Raw genomic sequence first — 27,639 nt, 5'->3', positions numbered from 1 at the left:
CGCGCTTCGAGCCCGGAGCCGGAGGCGCGAGCAGAGCCGAGGCGGGCGAGAGACCGGCCTCAGACCCGCGCTCCCCGCCGCGCTGGTGTCTCCCCGGCACTTGCCCCGCTGCTCTGTCCCCGCAGCACCCGCGCCCCCGCCCCGGCCCGGAGCGCCGCGCTCCCGCCCGCCGCCAGCCCAGAGCCTCGCAGTCCCTCCCGCCCGCCGCCGCCTCCTCCCGCCATGGCCCGGGCCCCCGGGCCCGCCGCCCCCCGCCCGCCGCCCCCCGCGCCCCGGGGGCTCAGCTGATCCTGAATTGGCGGGGGGTCGGCTGGCGGGGCTGGGGGTCCCTCTCGATCGCCGGCTTCGGGTGGGGACGCGTTGTCCCCGCGTCTCTAACCTGGACGACCCCCCGCGGCCGGGCCACGTCCATGCCAAGGTAGGTGGGGGCTGGGTGGGTGGGGGGAAGGAAGGGAGGGCTCCGCTTCGATGCCAGTTTCTTGGCGCGTTGGCTTCTCTCTTCACTGGGGCGTTTATTTATTTATTTCTGGGGACCGATCCTCCCCACCCGCGCGTACCCGTCAGGTGAGCCCCCCATCCCGCGCCTTCGGGGCCATGCCTTGGGAGGAAGGACAGGAAACTTTGACCGGTCTCCTCTCCAAGGCCACGAAAGTTCTCTCGGTGCCAATACTGAAGCCAGCTGAGCCAGCGCTGCAGAAATTTATTCAACAAGTCAGGCTGCCGGCCGGGGCCCGGGCTGTCCGCGGGTCCGGCCGCCCCTCCGCGACTGCGGCTCTGCCGGCAGCTGGGCCAGAGCTGGTGCCCGTGTCCGGCGGGCTGAGCTGGGAGCGCTGGCCTGGGCGTGCGGCGGCGGGGGGCACTGGATGGGGGAATCCCGGGCAGGGTTTAACTTTCCTGGAGGCGGGGGTGGCGGAGACCCCCTCTTTGGCTGGCACCCCAGCGGGGCGGAGGCCTCGCTGCATGAAGCCAGGCCAGGGTCGGAGCCGGGGCTGTAGGGGTGAAAGGGACCCTCGGCCGGCTGGAGGTGTTATGTAATGAGTGCTCATGATGATTGGGTGCTAATTGCCTACTGGGTGGTGTTGTGGGGGAGCTGTGGGGGACTAGGGGGCTTGGCAGTGGTGGGGAGGCCTCTTTTGGGGGAAGTCATGGTGCCTGGGGGAGGGGGCTGTGGTGGGGCCCAGGCTGAGGCCTCAGTCAGCCCCTCTGCTAGTGTCTTTCTTCCCTGTCAGGGCCCTGGGGGCTCCTGATCTGAGGATGAGATTGGGGTCTGAGAAGACCTCTGAGCTATATTCTCGTCCTGAGGGTCTGTATCCTGGGTCCAGGTGTGTGTGTGTGTTTGTGTGTGTGTGTGTGTGAGAGAGAGAGAATGAGTGAGCGCTGGAGTGGGCCTGCGTGTCTGGCGTGTGTGGTGTGCCGGGGTCTGATCACCATGCAAGGAGAGTCCTCGTTGGAGCACTCAGATTGGCCCAGGCAGTGGCCAGTTCGCCCTCTGTCTCTCACTGCCTGGAGGATTCACCCCGCAGACGCTGGCACCACCTAGGGGCTAGGATGCTGTGTGAACAGGGGCGTGGGTCTGTGGCCCAGTCCAGGGGAAGGGTTTGGCCCAGGGTGTGGGCCTACCTCCCTGCACCCCGTCCTCAGACCCTGCTGGCACCTGGTCATCTCTTGGATCCGTGGCTCCTCTTAGCCCTAAGGACTCGCTTCCAGAACTCTTGTCCACCCTTCAGGACAAACTTTCTATTCAGGCTTCAGGATCCAGGGCTGGGCTGGGGACTGGGCTGGGAGTCTAGAGACCTCCCTGTTCCCTTCCTGCCTCCACCGTCAACACAGAGACAGAGGGAGGGGACAGCAGTGGGTGACAGGTCAGGACAGGACAGGGTGACACTGAGCAGGGACCAGGTCTGGGGCTGCAGCAGGGGGAGGAAGAGGAAAATGAAAGAGTGTGCCTGGAGGCTGTTGAGTTGGCCTGGCACCAAACCCATGAATCTGCCCACAACCCCAGAGGGCCTGGTCACCACACCGTGCCCTCCACGCTCTCTTCCTAGCTGCGCAGAGCTGCTGTGCCTGCCCCAGGGCTCAATGGGAGGCTTGGGGGAAGGGGCTGCTGGCCTGGCTGGAGGCCCCTTCCCCTTCCTTTGACCAAAGTTCTCTGCCTGCTTGTTCCGCATTCCTTCCTCCTCATCCTGCATGCCCCCCCGCTCCCCTCGCCCCCATTCCAAGCCCTCTTGAGAAAGCTGGGGCTGAGAGGGCATCTTCCAGGCCCACCAGGGGGCGCCAGGCTGTCCTCTGGTCCCTGCGGCCTCCCCTTGACCTTGAGTGGTCAGGTAGGGGTGGGGGGTGCCGTGAGAACCCCACCCTCTCTCACCCTCTCTCTGCTCCAGACATCTTCCTGAGCCCACAGCCAAGCTGGGAGCAATTTTGGGGACTGCAGCCTCTCTGTGGTTCTGGACCCAGTTCCCCGCCCTGAGCCCACGGGGGTCACCACCTCTGACTCCCCTCCCCCAGTCTCCTTCATCATGCTCCCTCCGTGGCCCTCTCTGCCACTTTCACCCCACACCCCAAGTGTGGCTGCCCTGGGCCTCAGCCCCAAGGAAGGGGCTCTTAGGCCAGTCTGTTTCTGGGCACCACTCTGTCCCTCCCCCATGCTGGCGGGGCTCCCGCCACCCTGCAGTTCCTAGCACTTTCCAAGGTAACTAAACAGGCTCCTATGTGGCTCCTTGATCCGTGGCTGTCTCCACTTCGGCAGCTGACTTCTCTTGATTCCTCAGCCCCGCTGCTTGTGGTGTCAAAAACTGTCTGGAAAGAAGGGATGCTGGGCTGGGCATGGGGTCTAGAGAGACCCTTCTGGGCTGCAGGGAGAGCAGGGTGCTCTCCCCTCCATCCCTTCACCTCTGTAGCCAGCTCTTCCCCTGCTCCCGCTCCTCTTCCTTGCCTGTCCTCCTGTCCCCACTTCTCCCTTCCAACCCCTTCCCTACCTCCTGTTCTTTGCCGCAGAATGTTTTCTTCCCATATGTTCCTAGGACATGCCCCAGCCTTAATGCCCTCAGTCTACTCTTGTGCCCCTGGAGTCCCAGGTCTGGCCTGGGGGCTCAAAGAGCCCAGGGAGCTGTGTGTGCCCTGCACACTGTGGGTGCGTGGTCTGTGGATCTGTGGGAGTGTGAGTGTGCAGGTCTGTGGGTCTGTGGGTCCAGGGATCTATGGAGCTGTGGGTGTATGTGTCTGTGAATCTGTGGATGGTGGATCCATGGGTCCATGGATCTGTGGATCCTGATATCCAGGAAGATGTGGATTGAGTCTGTCCCCCACCGTGGCTGCCAGTCTACAGAGGGAAGAAAACAAATTGGATTTTCTGATTTCCTTTTCTCTCTTTCTCTCTAATATTTATTCTTCACGTACTGTGTTCTGAGGCCTGTTCTGGTCACTGGGGGACACAGCAGTGAACGGGAAGGGAACAGACAAAACCTGCCCTTTTGGAGCTGCTGTGCCTGTGAGAGGATCTGGCCTCCCCTGCCAGGTGCTTTGTGGGGACATGGCCACGAGTCCTGGTTTCCACTCGTGCTCTCGGATTGGAGAACCCAGACCGTATTGATAGATGAGGGGTGCAGATCACAGAGGATTTAGCATGGCGTGTTTGGACACCTTTGCAAAAGAGCTGGGTGCTTTTGGGGCTCCTTGAGCAGGAGAGGACGAGAAGGACGTGGTATCTTGAGGGTGGAGGTTCTGTGGAGGCCGTGGGCTCTTCAGGGCCAGGTTCAGTGCAGACCTGGCCATGCCCCCCAGAACTTTTCCCTTCATCTCTGAGGTCTGCCTCTGCCCACTGCCCCCTTCTCCTGGACTCTGGCCAGAGCGGTCTGGCTAACGGTGCATGTAGAGGAGCATTAGGATCTTGCTGCCTGCCCTACCCTGTTGAGCAGCGGGGGCTGCATCTGGCCCTCTGTTGTTCTAGGGTCTTAGGCCCCTTTTGGGAGGGGCCTAAGCTCTGTCCCAGCTAGGGTAGAGATGAGCAAGTCCATAACCATGGCAAGAGGATCAGGTCACCTAGCATCACAGGAGCGCCCGCTTCTTATAAAACTGGGATCATACCTTCCACCTGAAAGGATTTTTGTGCGGCTCAGACGTGTTTCTGCAGCACCTAGCATGGGGCCTCGTACAAGGAAGCTGTCTTTTCTTTCATGAAGTTGCTTTCCAAATGTTTTTCCCTATTTGCTATCTGGTTTTCACAGCAGAAAAGGCATCGTCTTCTGCATTTTATACAAAAGGAAATGAAGCTTGGGGAGACCATGGGATGTGGAGAGGGCAGAGCTAGTCCTTGAGTCCTGGGACTCCTGATCCAGTGCTCTTCCTGCTGGCCACCCCTCCCTCCCATCAGGGGCCATGTTCACCCTGATTTGCTAGCTGAAGTAAGACCCAAGGCCCTAATTACTGCAGAGTGAGTAAAAACTGATCAGCAGAAGCGCCTGCTGGGAGATGTTCAAACACACTGATGGAGGTTCCGACACAGCCTTGCTTGCCGCACTTGTCGTAAGGCCGAGAGCTGGCTGAAAACAAACAAATGGCAATGCCTGGTGACAGACACGTGGGCAGGTGCAGGGGGTGGGGGGGGGGCGGGTAGGCTGCTACCTCTTGTCCACAGTCTGGCCTGGACAACCCTTTAACTGGTGACCTGGAGCTGGACTGCCCAGATCCAAACCCCAGCTCTTTTACTAAGTAGCTTTTGACCTTGGGAAGATCCTTTAACCTTCCAGTGCCTCAGTTTCCTCACCTATAAGGTGGACAGAGCAAAAGCACTTCTCAAAAGCTTACTCTGTGCCTGGCATATAGTAAGTATTCACAGATAATGTCGGCTTTGATTCTTGTTGGCCATCACGGGAGGAGCTGCTGACTGAACCCACTCAATAGGCTACAGAACCGGGAGGGCTAGCTGTTCATTTCTGTGACAGGTCTGAGGTGAATGACTATAAGATGTGGGCAGGCTCAGCTGACCAGACCGGAGCAAGTTTTGTGACAGGTCATGCAATCGGGAGGGGGGGCCGCACTTCAGCCTTTCGTCTTTAGGCTGAGGAGCTCTGGCTTGGCTCAGCTTCTCTGAAGAAGATCTGAGGGGATCAGGGGACCACATGCCCCACAGGTGTTGCAGTAGGACTGGGTTGCCAGCTGGGCGCTGATGCTCCCAGTTTGCACCAAGAAAGGCCAGAATCAGGCAGGTAACCTGTCTGTTGTGCTCTGGGTGGCTTGGGGCAAATCCAGTCCTGCCCATGCAGAGGAAAGGGCACAGACTTGAGTGAGCGTGACTGCGGAGGGGGTCCCAGGGAGGCATACGATGTGGAAATTGTCACCCAAGGAATGGTTGAGGGAGCTGGTGACAAGAGGCCTGGGGCAGATGAGGCTTAGGGGTGGGCGGGCTGTCGTCATGCGTCTGCAGGGCTGTCATGCGGAAGAGGGAGCAAATAGAGGGTTCCAGGGGCTCTGGGACGCTGGCTGGAAGATTCTGGAAGGCAGGCTTCCTGCAGTCTCACAAAGGCTTTTCTGCAGATCATCAGATGCAGGCTCTGCATTGGTTTGTATGTGTGAGTGGCTGTTGTGTCTATGTGTGTGTGTGTGTATGTGTCTGTGTATTCTGTGTGTGCATATGTGTCAGTGTGAGTGTATGTGATCTGTGTGATTGTGTGCATATCTATGTGTCTGGGTAAGTGTGTGATTGTATGTGAGTGTGTCTATGTGAGTTATGTGTGTGCCTGTAAACGGGTGTTTTGTGTGTTTATGTGTGAGTGTGTGTGATTGCTTGTATGTATGTCTGTGAGTATATGTCTTTGTGATTGTATGTTATGTGTGTGTGATTGTGTGTGCCTGTATATCTTTGTGTGCATGCATGTCTGTGTGTGTCAGTGTGAGTGTATGTTATGTGAGTGTATCTGTGTGATTGTGTGCATATGTATGTGTCTGTGATTGTGTATGTATGTGTCTGTGAGTGTGTGTGAGTGTGTATGTGTATGTCTGCGTGTGTGACTGTGTGTATGGGAGTGTGTGCATCTGCGTGAGTGGGTGCTGGTGTCTATGGTGTGGTTGTGTGTCTGTGTGTGTGTTATGCGTGTATGTCTGTGTGTGATCGTGTGTCTGTGTGTGTTTCTGTGTGAATGGGTACTCGTGTATCTATGTGCCGTGTGTGGTTATGTGTCTGTGTGAATGTGTGTTGTGTGTGAATGTCTGTGTGTGTGATTGTGTGTCTGTGTGTGTCTGTTATGTGTGTATGTCTGTGTGTGTAATTGTGTGTCTGTGTATGCCTGTGTGTGTGATTGTGTGTCTGTGTGAGTGCATGCTGGTGTACCCATGTGCCATGTGTGATTGTGTGTCTGCGTGTGTGTTGATGTGTGTAACTGTGTAATTGTGTTTCTGTGTATGTCTGTGTGTGTAATTGTGTGTCTGTGAGTGTGTGTGTCTGTGCGAGTGCATGCTGGTGTACCCATGTGTCATGTGTGTGATTGTGTGTGTGTGTGTCTGTGTTATGTGCGTATGTCTGCATGTGTGTGATTGTTTCTGTATGTGTTATGTGTGTGTGTGTAATCATGTGTCTGTGTATGTGATTATGTGTCTGTGTGTCTGTATGAGTGCATGCTGGTGTACCCATGTGCCATGTGTGCGATTGTGTGTCTGTGTGTGTCTACGTGTGTGTGCATATGTCTGTGTGTGTGTGAGGTTGTGTCTGCAAGTGCGTGTTATGTGTGTATGTCTGTGTGTGATTGTGTGTGAGTGTGGTATGGAGCATGTGATTGTAGGTATGTGAGTGTGACTATGTGATTTTTATGCTTGTGAGTGTGTATGGTGATGGATTAGGTCACCTTCCGGGTCTCATTCTTTTCAGAGATTCCTTGTTTGACGACCTGGAAACAATGAGAGTTTAAAACCAGACACTGTTTCTGGGACCCCTGGGGTTCAGGAATCTGGAACTGCATGGCTGAGGATACTAACAAGGATGGGAAACTGTCGAGGGTCTCACTGTGCACCTGCCTAGTGCTCAGTGGTGCTACCCTAGCTCGTCTGCACAGCAGCCCTGCCATGGTGCAGTCGTCTCCTCGTTTTATAGACAGGGTAGCTGTGGGCACCTGCCAGGCTGAGTTGTGTGCCAAGGTGGATTGGTGTCTGGACCTGAATACAGGTCTCAGCTTCCACTGCCTGTGCTTTGAAACCCACACTATAGATTCAGGGTGATTGTAGTTAATATTTTGGGCCTCCGAAGTTCTGGGTGATTCTAACATAGTCTGAAATTCCTGGATTCTAGTATTTCCTGAACGAATTTGTTGCTTGTTCTTCTAGTAGTGTGTGGTTGTTGACAAAAGGATAAACAAGTTGCCTCCCTGTATGAAAACACACGTGCACACACATACATACACATGCACACACATACGAGGCGACCAGGGCAGGCCTCAGGTCTTCCTCCACCAGGGCTCTGAGCTCTGAAGACACAGGACATCCTGACACTGCACTCCCAGGGCTCTAGAGTGCTGGCTGGAAGATTCTGGGAGGCAGGTTTCCCCACTGCCTTGGGAAGACTTGGGCATCTTGCTTGGGCATCTTGGCTGGACCAGCAGCTGTATCGCCACTGTCTGATGACTCAGCTTGGGGAGGCCTGGTTCCAGGGCACCATTCCCATCCCAGGTTGGTGCCTGGAATGGTTCAGTGCTTGGGCTTGGGAGTAAGCAGACCAGAACTGGGACACTAACTGCCCAGTACCAGCTGGCTGACTATGGTCATGGCTGTACTTCCCTGTTCCCCTGTCTCCCTCTCCATGAAGTAAGAATGAGAATGGTCTGTATGCCATGGAGTTGTGGTAAAAATGGACACAGTTGATGCATAGAGAGCCTGTTGGCCATTGCTTGATGGGGTCATGGTGGTGATAGTGGTGATAATGGTGATGGTGGTGGTGATGATGGAAGTGATGGTGTTAGTGATGGTGATGTTGGTGATGATGATGGTGTTGGCGATGGTGGTGTTGATGGTGTTGGTGATGATGGTGTTGGTGATGGTGGTGATGGTGGTGTTGATGATGGTGATGATGACGGTGTTGGTGATGGTGGTGATGGTGGTGATGATGTTGGTGTTGGTGATGATGGTGATGATGACGGTGTTGGTGATGGTGGTGGTGATGATGGTGGTGATGGTGATGATGGTGATGATGATGGTGTTGGTGATGGTGATGATGGTGATGGTGATGATGATGGTGTTGGTGATGGTGGTGATGATGATGGTGTTAGTGATGGTGGTGACGGTGTTGATGGTCATCGTGGTGGTATGGGTAACGGTGGTGATAGTGATGATGATGGTGATGGTCATGGTGGTGGTGATGATGGTTTTGGTTATGGTGATGGTGGCGGTGGTGGTAATGGTGGAGGTGGTGATGGTGATGGTGGTGGTGGTGATGATGATCATGGTGGTGAGGACAATGATGGTGATATTGATGGTGGTGATGATGATGCTAGTGTTGGTGTTGGTGATGGTGGTGGTGATGGTGGAGGTGGTGATGGTGATGGTGGTAGTGATGATGATGGTGGTGGTGATGGCAGAGATGGTGATAATGATAATGGTGGTGGTGATGGTGGTGGTGGTGATGATGATGGTGCTGGTGTTGGTGACGGTGGTGGTGGTGGTGGTGATGGTGATGGCAGAGAATGGGCTGGGGTAGCAGCCCCTGGGGATGACACAGCTGGACCAGTGCATGCTCAGCCATCCACCAGAGTGCCTCCCCATTTACATCATGTTGCTTCTATTTTTTTTTGAGATGGAGTCTTGCTCTGTCACCCAGGCTGGAGTGCACTGGTGCAACTGTGGCTCACTGCAACCTCCGCCTCCTGGGTTCAAGCGATTCTTCTGTCTCAGCCTCCTGAGTAGCTGTGACTACAGGTGTGCGCCATCACGCCTGGCTTATTTTTGTGTTTTTAGTAGAGATGGGGTTTCACCATGTTGGCCAGGCTGGTCTCCAACTCCTGACCTTAGATGATCTACTCGCCTCGGACTCCCAAAGTGCTGGGATTACAGGCGTGAGATACCACACCCGGCAGCCCATCATGTTGCTTCTTAACAAGAGCCTGCTGAAGCAGGCTGGAGGAGGGCTGAGCTTTATAGAGAAAAACTGAGGCTCTAAGAAGCTGATGGAGTCAGGAATGGGGGTCTGTGTTCCAGACACAGCAGGCTTCTGCTCCTATCCCTGCTCTTGGAGGCCAGCCCAATTGCCACACTGCTGCTTGGTGGGCTACTCAGGGGAAGGAGCATCAGGGTTAGGCCCTGGGGGCACCTAGAAGAAGGGGACACAGGGACGTGGAGGCAGCTCAGACTCTGGCACCTAATGGACCTGAATTTGAATCCACCAATGCTGTCACATAAAGCAAGTCCTTTAGTCTCTGTGACTGCGGACAGATTGGAGCCCAGGGAGGCCCAGCTGCCAGTCCCCTCAGGGCTTCCAGCCATGGGCACACAGGCACCTGGGATAGGAGATGGGCCACAGACACAGGAAAGAGAGATTTCTGGACTGGGCTTTGGGGCTTTGGGAATGGGGAGTGGGTCAGAGTAGTGGCCTGGGAAGCTGCTAAGGAACAGGTCAGAGGGAGATGGTCTGGGTGGTCACTGGGAGCAGGTCAGAGGGAGATGGTCTGGGTGGTCACTGGGAACAGGTCAGAGGGTGGAGGCTGACTGGTCAGTGGGAGCAAGTCTGAGGGTGGAGGCTGGGTGGCCACTGGGAACGGGTCAGAGGGAGATGGTCTGGGTGGTCACTGGGAGCAGGTCAGAGGGAGATGGTCTGGGTGGTCACTGGGAGCAGGTCAGAGGGTGGAGGCTGAGTGGTCACTGGGAGCAGGTCACAGGGAGATGGTCTGGGTGGTCACTGGGAACAGGTCAGAGGGAGATGGTCTGGGTGGTCACTGGGAACAGGTCAGAGGGTGGAGGCTGAGTGGTCAGTGGGAGCAAGTCTGAGGGTGGAGGCTGGGTGGTCACTGGGAATGGGTCAGAGGGAGATGGTCTGGGTGGTCAGTGGGAGCAGGTCAGAGGGTGGAGGCTGGGTGGTCACTGGGAGCAGGTCTGAGGGTGGAGGCTGGCTGGTCACTGGGAGCAGGTCTGAGGGTGGAGGCTGGCTGGTCACTGGAACAGGTCAGAGGGTGGAGGCTGGCTGGTCACTGGGAGCAGGTCTGAGGGTGGAGACTGGCTGGTCACTGGAACAGGTCAGAGGGTGGAAGCTGGGTGGTCACTGGAAGCAGGTCAGAGGGTGGAGGCTGGGTGGCCGCTAGGAGCAGGTCAGAGGGTAGAGGCTGGGTGGACACTGGGGAGAGAGTTGGGGGTGGTGGCCTTAGGGGTGTGGTTTCTGGGAGTCCACAGTGAGGGGAGAGGTGTGAGCACAAGGGCAGCACAGTGTGGCGGCATTAAACAGGCCAAGAGAAGCAACATAAAGTCAGTGCAAGCGACGTAGCCCAGAGGCAGGAAGGGGGTAGTTTTGTGCAGTCCCGGAGGCCGGGGGAGCTCTTTCCACCTGTGTGGTTTCAGGAAGGACTTCGGTAATGCTGGGGAGAGGTTGCAGGTGTGCCACTGTGGTTGATGCAAGACCAGGTGCTTTACCTGGAGAATAAATCTCAATCCACTGCCTTCACCCTGTCTTCACCAGCAGCCAAGGGCAGGCCAGCCCAGCTCCTCCGGGCCCTTCCTGCTCCACCCCTGCCCCTTCATCCACTCTCCCTTCAGCCCCTAGAGAGATGGCTTAGAAACAGACCAGAGCACACCACTCCCCTGCCTAAAACCCACCTGTGGCTTCTGTTGAACTTGGGATAAAACCCACACTCCTCTGTGTTCTCCCCCAGGGCCCTGCCAAACTCTTTGGTTCCATCTGCCTCCCTGCCCGAGGCTCGGCCTCGCTTACATTCCTTAAATGCACCGAGCGGGCCCCATTCCCCTGGCCTTCGCACGTGCTATTCCTCCTGTGCTCTTCCAGCAGATCAGTCAGGACTGCGGCCTCCCGGTTCTTGGTTTTCACTTAAACATCTCTTCCTTTAGAGAGAGCAAGATGATTGTCTCCACTCCCACCTTTCCCCCATGTTTATTTACTTCCCAGCACTTTTTATTCACTTAGTCAACAAATATTGATTGAGCACCTAGTATGCTCCAGGCACCATTCCAGGCACTGGGGATACAGCAGTGAGGGGATACACCTCCCTTACAGGCTTCTCTTAGGCTGGGGAGACAGACACCAAATCATGGAGATATAAAGACATAAATTATGCACCGTGTTTGATGGTGATAAGAGTTGTGGAAAAGCAGAAAGAGAGAAATTAATTGATCGGTGTGTCTCTTTCCTCTGCGGAAGTGTGGGCTGAATGGGGGCTGGTGCTGAGTCTGGCTCGTGCCCCAGCATAGCCCGAAGCCCACACAGTGCCCACACATAGTAGGTGCTCACTGGACAAATGAATGAATCAGTAGGGCCTGGGAGAACGGGGCCTTGGGGGAAGGAGAAGGTGCCCCAGTGAGAGGGAAGAGCGGGAGCAGGGCCTAGGACCTGAGGAGGTCCAATCTGGCCAGAGCAAATGGCCAGGGGAGGGAGTGGTGGGCTCCGAGGCTGGCACGGTGGTGGGCAGAGCTGGAGCCACCCTAGGGAGGGTGTGTTTCAGCCCAGGAGGTTGACACGTGGCAGGCCAAGGTGCCTGGGAGCTTATGTAAGGCCCGTGGCTGCTTTTCTGGAATCAAGAGCAAAGCCCTGAGCTCAGGAGAAAACTCTGTCTCCCTGACCAGCCAGGGGAAGTGGCAGGAGGTGCCAACTCCTGCCCGTTGCCCCCAGGAGCCAGAGAAATGTCCAAATGCATCAGCTCCGGGTTGCTTGGTCGACAGCCCAGCAGCAGCTGCGCGGGCACCAGGGATGTGGACCCCATCTCTCAATCCCACGGCCCAGACTGGCCCTGTAGGAGTTTTAGGGTCCCAGGGACCCCAGTGGACAAAGTTTTAGGGACTAGTACCCTTTGGGGTGAGGTGGTGAGGCGCAGGCCCTGGGAGTGGCTGTCTGTCCCATCTTGCCATTGACCGGTTGCGGAGGCTCTCAGCCAGTGAGGGCACCATCAGTTGTCATGAAGCCTGCCTGGGGGTCTGGCGCTGGGATTCTGGCCTCTGAACACCACCTAGTGCTTCACTTGGCTGGGTGCATAGCCTTGACAACCTGCTTTGTTCTCTTGGCCTCAGTTTCTTCACCTGCCAAATGGGCATAATAGTCCTCCTGAGGTGGTTGTGAGCATCAGACAAGGCCAGGGAGTAGAAGTGCCCTGAGTTGGAGTCGGAGCCAGCGAGATGATTTGCATCACCTAGAACAAAATGAAAATGTGGGACCTCTTGATAAGAAATTAAGAATTTCATGTTGGTGACAGCAGAATTCTAAAGCAAGTTCAGGGCCCTTCTGAGCACGGGGCCCTGTGCAGCTGCCTGAGCCACAGACCCAGGAAGCGGGCTCTGACCGGAATTCTTTTCTTTTTTTCTTTTTTTTTTTTTTTCGGTGACAGAGTCTTGCTCTGTTGCCCAGGCTGGACTGCAGTGGTGTGATCTCGGCTCACTGCAACCTCCACCTCCCGGGTTCAAGTGATTCTCATGCCTCAGCCTCCCGAGTAGCTGGGATTACAGCGTGCGCCACCACGCCCAGCTAATTTTTGTATTTTTAGTACAGATGAGGTCTCACTATGTTGGCCAGGTTGGTCTCAAACTCCTGACCTCAGGTGATCCACCCACTTTGGCCTCCCAAAGTGCTGGGATTACAGGTGTGAGTCACGCGCCTGGCCTTTGACTGGAATTCTATTTCTGCTGTTACTCCACTACATGTCTGTCCTGTCCCTTCTCTGGGCCTGGGTTTCTTCCTCTGTAAGGCAAGGAGGTTGGACTCTAAGATTCCTGGGTTCTCAGACGTGTAAGGCAGTGGCTGGGGGGGTCCCTGGGTCAAGGGCTCAGCTGCAGGTCTCAGCTCAGGGGTCACTTCCTCAGGGAAGCCAACTGTGATTCCCTCCTGGCTTGCCAGGGTTCCCCCAGTTTCTGATTCTGCAGCACCCCAACTTTGCCTTTGTAACCTGCATTGTCCTGGCAATAATGTCTGTCTTTACAATCACCTCTTTTTTCTTGCAAGTTTTCTTTACCTTTGATAGTGCAATAAATACATAGCTCTAGTCTTGTAAAAAAGTTAACATCCCTTCCTTCCTTCCTCCCTTCCTTCCTTCCTTCCTTCTCTCCTTCCCTTCCGTCTTTCTTTTTTGATTGTCTATAATTACTTAAACATTTTTTCTCTTAAATAATGAAAGATTTCAAATACAGAAAATTGCCGATAGACAAAAAAAGAGTTAATATCACAATTATATTCTAAGAAGGCTTTATTCTCCCCACTATCTTTGTTTGCCAAAACTGAGGCTCAGCCAGGGTGAGCAGACTTGCCCCATGATCACCCAGCTTGGAAGTGGATTCCAAGTTGGGTGCAGCTGGGCCCTCAGCTGTTTCGTAATCTCCATACAAGAGTGAGGGTGAGGGGCCTGTGGGGCTCAGGTGGGGCTGTCAGAGCCGCATCCGTCCACTTATTGGTGGAGAGGCAGGTTGGGGAGCATGTACCAGGCCTGTCCCCACCACGTGCCACCCTCTCTGTCTTCCCCAGGGCTCCCAGCTCAGCGTGGACATGGCTGAGAGTGCCTCCCCGCCCTCCTCATCTGCAGCAGCCCCAGCCGCTGAGCCGGGAGTCACCACGGAGCAGCCCGGACCCCGGAGCCCCCCATCCTCCCCGCCAGGCCTGGAGGAGCCCCTGGATGGAGCTGATCCTCATGTCCCACACCCAGACCTGGCGCCCGTTGCCTTCTTCTGCCTGCGACAGACCACCAGCCCCCGGAACTGGTGTATCAAGATGGTGTGCAACCCATATCCTCCGCAGCCTCGGCTGATCGGGGCCCTGCAGGGGCTGAAGGGTGGGGGGCTGGATTGAGTCCTGTTGCTTGCACACCTTGCTCCGGCTGGGAGACCTGAGGTCTGCGGTGAGGCCACTGGGCCTTGGTGGTGGTGAGCGAGCTCAGAGGGTGGGTCTGGGGAGACCTCAAACGGATGAGGACCTGGTGTTCTGCTGATGTGAAGGTTCTGGAAGTTGCTGGTGGCTGTGGGGTCAGTCCAGTGGCTGGCTGGCTCAGAAAGTCCTTGAGTGTGGGCCCCAGACCTGTGCTGGGCTGGGAATGCAGATCAGTCAGACTCTGGAGCCACCTGATGGGCCGTGACAATACAGAGGATGGGAGCCGTAATCAGGAACTGTGGGCGTGGGCAGCAGGGCAGCCGATCCCAACACACAGGGCAGGACTCATTCTCCTTGCTGTGCCTCCAAGCAGGCTCTTCCAAGGCCTCCTGCCTCCACTTGCTGCCTCCAGTGGGCTCATGTCCCCCCTGCTTGAGACTGTCATGATTTGCTATGGTCCCGGAGGTGCAGAGCAAAGTCCTAATCCAGCCCATCAGGGCCTGCGTGTCCCACCCATCCTCACTTCCCACCACTTGGCATGCCCCTGTGCTCTTCTGAGCCTCAGAGTCTTCTCACTGGCTCTTCCCTCTGTCTGGAAAGCTTTTCCCTTCCCCCTGAACCTGGCCTAATCCTTTGCTACATCCTTAAAATCCCAGCTTAAGCATCACCTCCTCAGGGAAGCCCTCTGGGATTCCTCCTCCACTTCATATCTAACTGTCACATCAATTCTGAATCTGACATCTGCCTCCCCTGGGGTACTGTCAGATGACCGGGATGGGGACCTTAGCACCCAGCACAGTGCTTGGCACATCGTGGGTGCTCTGGCAGTGTTTGCTGGGTATACATGGGCAATGCCAGAGCTGACTCCTCAATAAGGAAGGGCGTTGGTTGGGTAGAGAGGGCAGTGGGAGGCAGGAGGAGGTCATGGCAGGAACGAAGCCTGGAGAAGGGAGGAGTTGCAGGCAGTGTTGGAGCCCTGAGGGGCAGAGAGGAGTGAGGTGAGGCTGCCGGTACGGCGGGAGCCCTGCAGGGCCTTGGGGGCTGCATGAGGGATGGGACTGTGCTCCAAGGGCAGGATTTGAAGCAGGGGCTGGAGAGATCTGTGCTGTGGAAGGACTGTGTGGCACTGGCTTGCAGGGTTAAGTGGGGGCTGGGGACCACTGAGGAGGAGGCTTGGGGACCCAAGCCATGGTGGCCTTGTGGTTTGAGGGGCCCACCAAAAAATGCCCATATGTGGCTTGAGATTCTGGTGCTTGTGGCCACACAGGGCAGGGTGTGGAGAGCTGGTGGGTCAGGTGCAGGCATGAGTCCTGCCCTGGAATCCAGGGATGCCAGATGCAGGCTGGGATGTTGAGACTGGCTGCAGGACTGCCAGGCTTCCCTTCTGTAGGGGGCTGAGGTGATCACGGGCCCTGGATCCCCCTAACTTTTGGAAACCAGTGGGTCTCTGCTGGAATGGGATGCAGAACTGGGTGTTCCTTGCTGGGTGGGGGCTAAGAGCCTTCCTGCTCCTTCTGGGGGACGGCTCACAGGGTCTCAGGCTTGGTGAGAGGGTCTGCTCGGTAATTAGTTCGCCCAGCACTCACTGACAACTGCCCTGGGACACCGAGGACAAAGAGGCAGAGATCCCAGGAAGTGCCCGGGGAAGAAGAGGGAAGCAGGGACCATCCATGTGGCTAGTTTTTTTGTTTGTTTGTTTGTTTTTTTTTTTTTTTTTTTTTTTTTAGACGGAGTCTTGCTCTGTCACCCAGGCTGGAGTGCAGTGGCGCTATCTTGGCTCACTGCAACCTCTGCCTCCCAGGTTCAAGCAATTGTCCTGCCTCAGCCTCCCAAGTAGCTGGGACTACAGGCGCCCACCACCATGCCCTACCAATTTTTGTATTTTTAGTAGAGATGGGGTTTCAGCATGTTGGTCAGGCTGGTCTCGAACTCCTGACTCGTGATTCATCCACCTCGGCCTCCCAAAGTGCTGGGATTACAGGTGTGAGCCACTGTGCCCAGCCTACATGGCTAGTTTTAATACAAAGCACTGGGGAAACCTCAGGGGCTTGTGGCATGTGAACAGAGGAGTGTCAGGCCTGAGAAGGGGGTGGCCACAGGAGTTCTGGGCCTTTAGGAAGAGAAAGGCTGGCAGGAGGACCAGGGGGACAATGTCACAATGTCTCAGGGGCCTTTCCTGGGTGAGATGACAAGAGTTGATTCTGGCTCTGTCACTTGGGTGCTGTGTGACCATGAGTAAGTCACTTTGCCTCTTTGAGCCTTGGGGGGTCTGGATGGGCAATACTGCTCTGGGCTGGAGGCAGGGGCATGGCTCAGATGACTTGGCCTGGGAGTCTGACCCAGCTGCATCTCTAGTGGGCTCTGGCTGGGCTGCTGCCCAAGTGTCACGGAGAGGCCCCTAGATGGGGGTGGTCGAGTCCTGTCTGCCATGTGTGTGACCCTGGGCAGTCTCCTGTCTCTGAGCCTCAGCACCTCCACCTAAAAAGGAGACAGCAGACGAATCACCCCTTCCAGCCCTGGGAGCCCAGAGTGTTAGCCACACACGCCATGGGGGCTGCCTTGACCTCAGACACCCTGACCCCTGACCACCAAGTGAGCCAGCCTCTGGGAACCCACCCAGTTTTCCATATTTCTGGCCTGTTGGGCAAACAGAGTCCTTGGGGCCACTGTCTCCTTGGTTTTACCACCCCTCTCACCTCCACCCTCAGGGTATGTGGGTCGTGGCCTGGGGTTGGAGACAACAGTGGGGCTGGCCCAGGAGGGAGAGGAGTACTGGTTTTGGGAAGAGCTGGGCCTGCCTCTTGTCTGTCTTGGAGACAGCCCTGGGTCTAAGGGTTGGGGCAGAAAGCAGCCCCCCTCCATCAGGAGGGACTTTTCAGTCCCGGGAGCTGCGCAGGGCGAGGGTTCCCCCGGCATCCCCATGGCCAGGGCTGCTGAGGCTGGACTGGGATAGAGGTGATTCAGGTCTCAGCCTTAACTGGTGGGATATGGACTCTCTTCAGGCCAGAGATTTGGCAGCTCAAAAGCACAGCAACTTCAAAGGTGTCAGCTCTGGGACACTCAGACTCAAAACTTCTGTGACAGTCTGAGGGTTCAAAGTTAAGATTTAAGCCTCAGCGACACTGAAATTCTAAGCTTCTGTTATTCAAAGGCTGCAAAATTCTGTGTTTCAAAGAGTATGTGAGCCTAAGACTTGGTGGCTGTGATGCTGTGTGCCTAGGAGTTGGAGGATTCTGGACCCGGTGGCTGCAGCCACTGCTGGCCTGAGATTTCATAGCTGAATTGGGTCAGATGGGAGAGGGGCCAAGGAGGGTTCCACAAACAGAGACCCAGGAGACTTGGCTGTCCATAGGGGGCCCCTGGTGCAGGGACTCAGTCGTGGGGAGCTCAGGGTGGGCTTTAGGGGCTTGGGATGGGGTGTGTGTGTGTGGGTGGGGCAGGGGCTGAAGGCTCTAGGATTCTTTCCTGGCTGGAAACTTCACTCCCTCCTGTGCTCCGTGGGAGGGGGCCTGGGGCAGTGCTTAAGCTTGCACTCCTCAATGAGACACCATTGGCATTTGGGGGTTGACAGTGCTTTGTAGTCTTGTCTGTCTTGCATATTCAGTAGTAGTAGTGTCCTTCAATCATTGTGACTACCATAAATGACCTTTCGCGTGTCTAGACCCTGCAGAGGGCGACTCTCTTCCCCACTGAGAACCCAAAGGGATGGTGGATGCGTAGCATCAGAGTCAGGCTGGTGGGAGCTGCTGTCATGATGGCTAGGCCTGGGAAGGGGAGGGCAGCGTGGGAGGGTCCCCCAGACAGCCTGTCCTGAGCTTGTGTCCCTGGTGCTGAGGGGCCCTGGCCCAGAGTCAGCTGCTCTTTGAAGCCTGGTGCTCCCTGACTTGGCTTCTCTTCCCGCCTGGAGCTAGGCCCTGAGTCACTGCCTGACTCACTGGAGAGCCAGCAGGCTGCTGGGACCCTCATGGAGCCTGCAAGCTGGGGTGGGAAAGGGCCACTCGCCCAAATGTCAGCACCGCTCCCTGCCTGGCCTGGGCCATGGGCATGGGCTGTCAGCTGCGGGTGCAGCTGCAAGGCCTCTGGGTTCGAAATGTCAGAGGATAGATTGTGCTACTTGAATCACGGGGAGGTGGCGTGTGGCACCGTGGAAAGTGCTGGGCACCTGAATCACACAGACCTGGAGGCTGGTTCTGTCTCTTGCTGTGTGACCATGGGTCAGTTTCTTAACATTTCCGAGCCCCAGTTTCCCCACCTGTCAAACATGGGTGGTAATACCCACTCCACAGGGTTGATTGCACTGAGGACAGAGCAGGGCAATGTGACAGTGGAGTTTGGGGACTGGAAAAGCCACCGCATGTGTGGTTATCACTCTGATTACCTGTGCCTGGACCCTGAACAGGCCCTCACGTACTGCTGAGTCAACACTCTGCTTGCTGTAGATTCAATTAGACACTGGGGACAGGTCTTTAGATAGAACATAACACCTTCAGAGGACATTGTTTCCAAGGAACATCAGATCCAATCTCTGTTAACTTAGGTGAATTTGAGCTTGTTCTGCTGCTAGTGGCCATGCCCCCATCAGTGCAGACATTGCTAATCGAGCCTCCCGGCATTCTCCAGCAGGGCACCTCTGGCAGCTATGGGGAGCCAACAGCCTGAAACCTATTATTATTTTCCACCCCAGATTAGACTTTCAGAGCCTTTCTTTTCTTTCCTTTTTTTTTTTGTTTTTTTTGAGACAGAGTCTCTCTCTGTCACCCAGGCTGGAGTGCAATGGCATGATCTTGGCTCACTGCAACCTCTGCCTCCTGGGTTCAAGTGATTCTCCCACCTCAGCCTCCTGAGTAGCTGGAATTACAGAAACGCACCACCATGCCGGGCTAATTTTGAATTTTTAATAAGAGACGGGGTTTCACCATTTTAGCCAGGCTGCTCTTGAATTCCTGACCTCAAGTGATCTGCCCGCCTCGGCCTCCCAAAGTGCTGGGATTACAGGCATGAGCCAACGTGCCCGGCCTTCAGAGCCTTTCTTAGGAGCATAGCTGGCTGCATATGAGTGAAGGGCCAGGGTGGGTTGCGCTCACTTCCTTTTCCCCCTCCCTGAGCCTCAGTTTTCTCATCTCTTTAACAGGTTGATTAAAGATGATTAGCGATGATTCCTGTAAAGCACCCAGCGGTGTGTCCAGCACAGAAATGTGCAGGATGAGAGATGATGCTGATTGCTGAAAGCATTTTGTCTGTATTACGAGCTTTAACCCTCATAACCACCCGTGGGGATAGGGGCTCTCATAGCCCCATTTTACAGATGAGGAAAGTGAAGCTCAAAGAGGTTGAGTCACTTTTATCCAGGGTTGCACAGCCAGGCTGTGGCGGAGCTGGCATCAAAACCCCGATTTCTGTGCCTCCCCAGCCCTGGCTTTTATTCAGGACAACATTGCCACCTGCAGAGTCTGGAGAAACACCAGGTTCTCCACACTCCACCAGGGCAGAGGGGAGCTTCCTGTTTCCAGGCAGTGGGGCGAGGGTCCCGCTGCCTCTCTGTGGCCTGCTGAAGTGAACCCCTTGGGAAGTCTGTAGCCCCCTGCCCTCCTGGCACGCTCCTGGGCTGGGCCTCCTGCACGCCAGCCAGTGCTGAGCCAGCGCTTCTGCTGTGGTGGGAAGCAGTGATGCATAGTGGGGAAGCCAGTCGGCTGTGAAGGCCGCCTCTCTGCTCGGGGAAGGGGAGGGCGCCAGCCTGGGGGGAGGCAGGAGAGGCCAGCTGCCCAATAACCCTTTGCGCCCTCGTCTCCCGGTCTGTGGGATGGGGAAAGTTGGGCACCAGGTCTGGAAGGGGCTGTCCAGGGCACCCATTTCCCGGCCGCCCTCCTCGTGGGTGGGCCCCCGCCTCTGTGCCTTTGTGGTCCTGGTTGTCTCCTGACCCTGCATTGCCCCTCTGCCGATTTGTGTCTGCTTCTGCTCCCCTGTCTGGCTCCAGCTCTCTGCCTGCCAGGGCTGGGGTCTGGATGTCTGTGCTGCTTCTGCTTCTGCTTCTGCTTCGTCTTCCTCTTCCTCTTCCTTTCTTCTTTCTTTTCTTCTTCTTCCTTTTTTTTTTTTTTTGAGACCAAGTCTCACACTGTCGCCCAGGCTGGAGTGCAATGGTGCGATCTTGGCTCACTGCAACCTTCGCCTCCCAGTTTCAAGTGATTCTCCTGCCTCAGCCTCCTGAGTAGCTGGGATTACAGGTGCTCACCACCACACCCAGCTAATTTTTGTGTTTTTAGTAGAGATGGGGTTTCACCAGCCTCCTGAGTAGCTGGAATTACAGAAGCACACCACCATGCTGGGCTAATTTTTGAATTTTTAATAAGAGACGGGGTTTCACCATTTTAGCCAGGCTGGTCTTGAACTCCTGACTTCAGGTGATCTGCTGGGCTTGGCCTCCCAAAGTGCTGGGATTACAGGCGGGAGCCACTGTGTCCAGCCAATGTCTGTGCTTCTAAGCGACCATCTGGTTCTGCCCATGCACCTGGTGGAGACCCCTGCCTCTCGCATCCACTGATTTCATCTGGCACTGGGCAAGAAGAGGCCAGGGTGCCCGGTCTCCTCATGGCCCCTCGGAGCCCAGTCTTGTGCTGTGCGTGACAATGGTTGAGGCTGTCCAAGGAGGGAATGGCTCGTGTTCATCCATTGTTCTCCCAGTCATTAGTACATCCACCAAGCCTTTCCCGAGTGTGAGCTGTGAGCCTGGACTGTTGTGCAGAGCACAGCTCTGGCCTTTTTGTACAGGAGGAAAACTGCTCTGGCTGTGCAGCCAGGAGACCCGTCGAGAGGCGCCTGTGGGATGATGGCGAGAAACGATAGTGGACCAGGGTGCCGGCTGAGGGCCTGGAGAGGGGGCTTGGTGCAGCTCTGGCTCCTTTAGGGTTGGTGTTAGGAGATGGAGACTCAGAGGTGACCCCAGGGTCCGTGGCTTGGTTGCCAAGTGAAGGAAGATCTGCTCCTGGCTTCTTAGACCAGTGGCCTTGGCCAAGTCCCTTGCCCTTGCTGAGCCTCTGTTTGCTCATCTGTGAAATGGGGGCCACAGTGACCCCCAGTTGGGGATATTAAGGGGGGTCCAATGAGAATTCTGGGGCAAGCATGGACAAACTAAGTGCTGAGTGGCAGCTGTGTGCACTCTGGAGCTGACGGTGGTGCTGGCAGGTTCCTGAGCCTGCAATGGGCTGAGACGCCTAGGGCTTGGCCAGGGTGGGAAATTGTTGGCTCCCGGAGGTGGGAGGGCAGGAAGGTGGGGAGTGGGGCCTGGAGAGCTGTAAGTGTGTTGGGAGAGGAATGGCGCCATCTCTGCAGAAGACCTCCTCCCATCGCCTGCTGTCCCTGCCCTGGTCACTTAGCCCCTGCCCCTGCCTCTGAGCAGGCCACCTCTCAGTTCTGCTCCAGACGGGGCCTCAGGCCTCTGGTAAAGGCCTCTGGGACTCTCTGGGAGCTCTGGACTATTAGGAAGTCCTCCCTTAATCTAATCTCCATCCTCCCTGCCCCCAGTCCTTTCTGGTGGGGCCACTGGGAGTGTCTGGGGTTGGGTTCTTCCATCTCTTCTTGTCTACACAGGCAGCTCCTGGGACCTTGCCCCACGTGACGACTGGTACCACCCTCCCTCCTCCTCCCCTGCTCTGCAGAGAGAGCACTGGGCCAGGCGCCCAAAACTGTGTGACCTTGGCAGTCACCTCTCCCCTGGGCCCCTCCTCTCCTTCCCAGTTCGCCTTCCTCCTTGGGGGTTTATCCGCTGTCAAGTGCTGTGCACCCAGAGGGGCTGCTGTCCCTGCCCTGCTCCACTGCTCCCTGCCTCCCTTCATTTGTGTGCTGATTCTTTCCTCACTCCCCGTAGCTCCCGGAAATTGGCTAACTGAGCCTGGACTCGAGGTCTCCACCATCTGCCTATTATCCTTCAGCCCTATTCTTCCCGTTCTTTCCCTTGGGGTCCAGTGCTCTGTTCTGAAGCCCCAGCCAGCTGCTGAGGCTTCCCAACCTTTCCCTTCCTCTGCCTTTGCTCCTGCTGGGCACCACCTGTGATGCCCTTCCCCGTAGCCGTGGTTCTCAACCCCACCAGCCCCACAAGCCCAACTTCCAGGCACCATCGGCAGGAAGTCTTCCCTTTTCCTCACTAGCCTCCTCAGCCCTACGTGGGTCCTGCCCTTCTGTCCTCCCAGTAGTTGTTTGCTGCTAGCTTTGTCCCCTGCACTGGGCTATGACACCCTGGAAGACAGGGCTTACGCCTCTGACTTTACTATGTCTCCAATGCCCAGCACAGGCCTGGTGCTCCCAAGCTTCAGGCACTCTCCAGTGCACAGGGCTCTTCCCCACCTACCATGACCCATCAGACTCTCTGAGCACCTCCTAAGAGGGTACAGGGCAGCAAGTGCCAACTCTCCACTCACAGCTGGGGAGACTGAGGCCCAGGAAGGGAGCATGCCATGCCTAGGGCCACACACTGAGTCATCAGCAAAGTCAGAGAAGGCAAGCGCAGGACCCAGACTGTCAGGCAAGAGCCATCCCTACCCTAGCCCGCTTATGGCTGGGTGTATCTGTCTGTTTGCATTGCTGTGTAAGAATACCCAAGGGTGGGTAGTTTATAAAGAAGAGAGGTTTATTTGGCTCGTGGTTCTGCAGGCTGTACAAGAAGGGTGGTGCCAGCATTTGTTTCTGGTCAGGACCTCAGGAAGCTTTTACTCATGGTGGAAGGGCAAGGGGGAGAAGGTGTGTCGCATGGAGAGAGAGGGAGTGGTGCCAGGCTCTTTCAAGCTCTTTTTATTTTTTGAGACAGAGTTTTGCTCTTGTCACCCAGGTTAGAGTGCCATGGCACGATCTCTGCTCACTACAACCTCTGCCTTCCAGGTTCAAGCGATTCTCCTGCCTCAGCCTCCCAAGTAGCTGGGATTACAGGTGCCCACCACCATGCCCGGCTAATTTTTTTGTATTTTTAATAGAGATGGGGTTTTGCCATGTTGGGCAAGCTGGTCTGGAACTTCTGACCTCAAGTGATCCACCAGCCTTGGCCTCCCAAAGTGCTGGGATTACAGGCCTGAGCCACCATGCCCAGCCTCTTTGAAGCTCTTTTAAACAACCAGCTCTTACATGAACTAATAGAGAACTCACTTGTTACCCAGGGGAGGACACTGAGCCCCTCAGGAGGGATCCACCCCATGACCCAAACACCTCCCTCCAGGCCCCACCTCCAGCACTGGGGATCATGTTTCACAGGAGATTTGGAGGAGACACACATCAAAGCCATATCTCTGGGGAAGGGGCTCTATAGAGGGGGAGGTGTCCCTTCCGCCTTCAGCCCTGGCCTAATGGGCTGTCCAGACGGGAGGCCAGCATTACTGGAAGCAGCAACACATGTCTGGGAAATTGTCCGTTTCCCTCCATCTGCTGTGGAGAAAGTTGTTTTTCTCAGAAATAAAAGTCAGCATCAGGCACCATTCCCAGGGATGCTCAGCGAGGCCAGAGAGGAGGCCGCACTTTCACTGACCAGCAGGGCGGGCCCGGCAGGCATTGGAGGAGCCTGACCCCCAGGGCAACCTCAGGTACCCTGGCATGGAGGTTTTTGTGTAAAGAGAACTGCAAGGCTGTCCCTGATCCAGCCTGGGGGCATTGGTGAAGCCTGCCTGGGGGAGGGGCTATTCAGCCTGGGTCTTGCGGTATAAATAGAAATTTTCCACAACAGTTCAGGGAGGGTTTTCCAGGCAGAGGGAACACGGTAGGGCACAGGGAGGGGTTTAGTGAGGCTGAAACCATGTGGGGCAGGGGCTGGATGGCAGGGTGTCAAATGCCAGGTTAGAGCTTACACTTGGTCTTGTGTGCCACGGGTGGGTGTCTAGCAGGGGTAGGACTTGGGCAAATTCGCTTATTAGAATGGTGACTCCCAAAGCAGACTGGAGGATGCTTGAGGGAAAGACTGAGGCCCTAGAAACCAGGTGAGAGGCCCCTACAATGGATACTGATGGATGGATTGATCACCCATTCATTTGACAAGTGTTGGAGCCCAGCTGTGTGTTGGACACTGGTCTGGGCTTGAGTGGAGGCGCCCCCAGGCCTGTTCAGCCATGTCATGTGGGACCGCAGTACACCAGGCCTGGGCACCCAGTGGTGACCCTAAGGAGTCCCCAGTCTGATGGAGGTGGCAGAGCCACACCCGAATCACACTCTTGTGAAGGAAAGTGGAGTCTAGGCTGGGTAGAGGGACCCTCTGAGGGGCATGAGTGACAGGAGAACAGGGCAGCCAGCTTGTTCTGAGTGGGGATGCCACAGGAGCCTCCTCCCATGAAGAAGGAAGCCTCAGAGCTAGGGCAGGAGAGAGTGGGAGGGGAGAAGTGGTGAGGCAGAGAAGTGGGAGGGGGCATGGCCTCCTGGCTGAGGAAGCAGCCTGATCAAGGGCTCAGAGCTGAGTTTAGGGTCACCAGCATTGCTAATAGCCTGGTGTGTGGGCTGGGAGAGGATGTGCGTGAGGATGGAAGGACATTTGGGGTCCAGATTCTGGAGGGCAGAGGGGAAGACTGCGAGGGGAGGCACTGGTGTGGATAAGGGGCCTTCTGTATGCTGGGTGCTGTTCCTGCTCCCAGCAGCTGAGCTGGCCCTGAGTCACCCATTTGACAGAGAGGCGAAGCGCCTGTCCTGGGCCACCCAGCCTGGCAGGGGCTTGGGTGGGAGACCTGATGGGATGGGAAATCTCGTAACTGAAGGAGAACTAGAAAGCAAGCTGGCCGGTTGATGAAGGGCCAGCCCCTGCCAGGGAATTTAAGACATGATTGGATTTTTACTGGTCCGTCCTGCCTGGGCTTCTGCCCTGCTGCCTCCCTCAAACTGCCTCATGATCCCATTGGGAGACAAATGGCCTCATTTATTTTCCTTGGAGAGAAATCAGTATGTCTTTTTAATCAGCCATGATGTCTTCTGCTAATCTCTTTCCAGCTCTCCTGTAGGACCACCTTTCCCATTTCCATCCTCATCTGCCGAGTGGAGCTGTGCTTTGCTCTCCAGTCTCCCTCTTCTTCCCCAAGTTCAAATCCTGACACGGGTGCCTATCCTGTGTGATGCTGAGCAAGCTATCTGGCCTCTCTGAGTGCACTTCCAAGCAGAAGGAGAAGGCTTGGTTGGCTGAGATGTGCTGTGCGAATGTGAAGGCTTGTGGTGCAGAGCTGTGGGAAGAGGGCCAAGGTGGAGGTGGACAGAGCAGGGGGTGCTGAGGACTATACCTGGCTTTTCCCAGTGGAGCAGTGGGGGAGGCTCCCAGCCCCACACCCGTGTCACAGTGAAAGGGTGATTGTGGATTGACTCTCCCCAAGGTACAGTCTGGGCTTCACCTACTGCAAGCTTGATGACCTCAGGCAAGTAACCCCTCCTCTCTGGGTCTCAGTTTCCTCATCCATAAAATTGGGCTGGGGTGGGCTAGATCAGTGGTTTTCAATCGGGGTGACTTTGCCTGCCAGGGGACACTTCATAATGTCTGGAGACGGTTTTGGTTGTTCCAACGTGGGGAGGATGTGCTACTGGTTTCTAGTGGGTAAAGGCCAAGTACACTACAGTGCACAGGATAGAGGATAGAGTCCCACAGCAAAGAATTATCCAGCCCCAGTGACAAAGAATTATTCAGCAGCACTCAGTCTGAAAAACCCAGCCCTGGCAGTCTCTGAGATCTCTTGAAGCTCTGAAAGTGTGACACAGTATGGAGTCGAGGGCCTTGGAAGGAGGGCACCAAGACTGAGAGTGGGGATCCCTGAAGGAGGAGGAGGAGATGGTACAGTCACATAGACTTGGATTAGAACCCTGGAGCTACTTACCATTTACTGAAATGTCACATTCCCAACCACCTTCCCATATTCCCACCCACCCATCTTCCCCCATACACCCCCCACCCATCTTTCCCCCATACCTCTACCCACCCATCTTTCCTCCATACACTCACTCACCTATCTTTACTCCCCACCCACCCTTCTTTGCTTCATCATTCCATCCATCCATCCATCCATCCATCCATCCATCCATCCATCCATCCATCCACCATCCATCTATCCATCCATCCATCCATTAATCTATCTAACCATCCATTCATCCATCTAACCATCCACCCATCCAAGCATCCAACTATCCACCCATCCATCTAACAATCCATCCATCCATCCATCTGTCTTTCCATCCAAGCACCCAACTATCCATCCATCCATCCATCCATCATCCATCATCCATCCATCTATCCATCCATCCATCCATCCATTCATCCATCCAACTGTCCATCCATCCATCCATCCATCCATCCATCCATCCATCCATCCAACTATCCATCCATCCATCCATCCATCCATCCATCCATCCATCCATCTATCCATCCATTCATTCATCAGTCCAACTGTCCATCCATTCACCCATCCAACCCTCCAACCACTCGTCCATTGAACCAACCATACATTCATCTATCCAACCATCTATCCATCCATCCATCCATCCACCCATTTAGCCATCCATCCATCCATCCATCCACCCACCCACCCATCCATCCAGCCATTCATCCATTTACCTATCTTTCCATCTCTTCATGCATTCATCTGCTTGTCCACCCATCCCTCCACTCAACCTTTACATTCATGCATTTATCCACACATCTTCCTAACAATTACTTATTTAATCAACATTGACCCTGCTACCCAAAAACCTATTTACACATCCATCAATCCATCCACTCATCTATCCATTCATTTGTTTGGCAGATGCTTGTTGATTATCCTCCCACATTTCTCATCCATTCTACTATCTGCCGAATGCCCAGAAAAAACCCACATTGGGCACGATCACTCATCCTTTGTACCACTCACAAGGCCTTTTGTATCTGGCTTATTCTCCTCACCTTCTGCTGGACTATGAGCTCCTTGAAGATGGGTTCCATGTTCCAGGAGTGCCTGTTTCTTCCCTAGACCTTGGCCACTGGCCCTGCACATAGTAGGTGTGCAGCACAGCTTTTGATGAGGTGCATCCTGGCAGGCAAGGTTGGAGGTGGAGGTTGTATGGCCTGAGATGAGGCTGGAGGGAGACCAAGAGTGCTGTCACAGAGGGCCTTGTATGCCAAGCCAAGGACTTTGGAAAGAAGGCAGTGGGGAGCCACAAAAGGCTTTTGGTTTTGAAAGGGCTCTCTGGCTGCCATGGAGGTGGGGGATGTATCAGAGGATACAAGGCTATAGGAGAAGGCTGTTCAGGAAGGAGAGAATGCAGCCTGCCTGGGGCAATGGCGCATTGAGGAGTGGACAGAGAGGAAGGGTTTAGGTGGTGAAATGGACAGATCTCCAAGATAGATGTGGGGCAAGGGGAAGGGAGGTTCCAGAGAGTTCTAGTCTGGAAAACTTCCAGGACTGGTGATGGGGGTGCCTCCTTCATGGAGGTGGGACATACTGGGGGAGAATTTAGTGGTCTGGGGAGAATATGATACATCTTATCTAGATGTGATGAATCTGAGGTTCCCAGAGACTTCCCAGCACTGTATCTGGAAGGCCTGGTGCTCAGCAGTCAGGGTGCCTGGGGCTGAGACAGACTTGGGACCTGCTTAGCCATAGTCATTTAGGCTGTGGAAGTGGGTATGGAGTCAAGGAGAGGAGATGGGAGACCAGAGGGCTGGGGGCCTGGAGGAGCCCAGCATT

The 27,639-nt window shown here is 55.5% G+C and overlaps 1 protein-coding gene across 6 annotated transcripts in view; it reads left to right on the top strand.

Annotated features, from left to right (window-relative positions):
- The first annotated feature begins 224 nt into the window (after nt 1–224).
- The window catches only part of CACNA1I (calcium voltage-gated channel subunit alpha1 I), a 132,766-nt gene continuing 105,351 nt past the window's right edge, over nt 225–27,639 (top strand). For 5 of the 6 annotated variants that reach the window (XM_030815509.1, XM_030815507.1, XM_030815510.1 and 2 more), the window contains exons 1-2: nt 225–418; nt 13,643–13,899. In XM_030815509.1, the coding sequence (XP_030671369.1) occupies nt 13,664–13,899 (236 nt within the window). In that variant the 5' untranslated portion in view covers nt 225–418; nt 13,643–13,663. Of the gene's footprint in view, nt 419–13,642; nt 13,900–27,639 lie in introns of those variants that run through there. The other variant, XM_030815508.1, reaches the window with a different exon arrangement.

This window comes from Nomascus leucogenys, chromosome 7b (assembly GCF_006542625.1).
Source record: "Nomascus leucogenys isolate Asia chromosome 7b, Asia_NLE_v1, whole genome shotgun sequence".
Classification (NCBI taxonomy): domain Eukaryota; kingdom Metazoa; phylum Chordata; class Mammalia; order Primates; family Hylobatidae; genus Nomascus; species Nomascus leucogenys.
The sequence above is the reverse complement of the archived record's forward strand: the minus strand, read 5'-3'. Positions and strand labels throughout refer to the sequence as shown.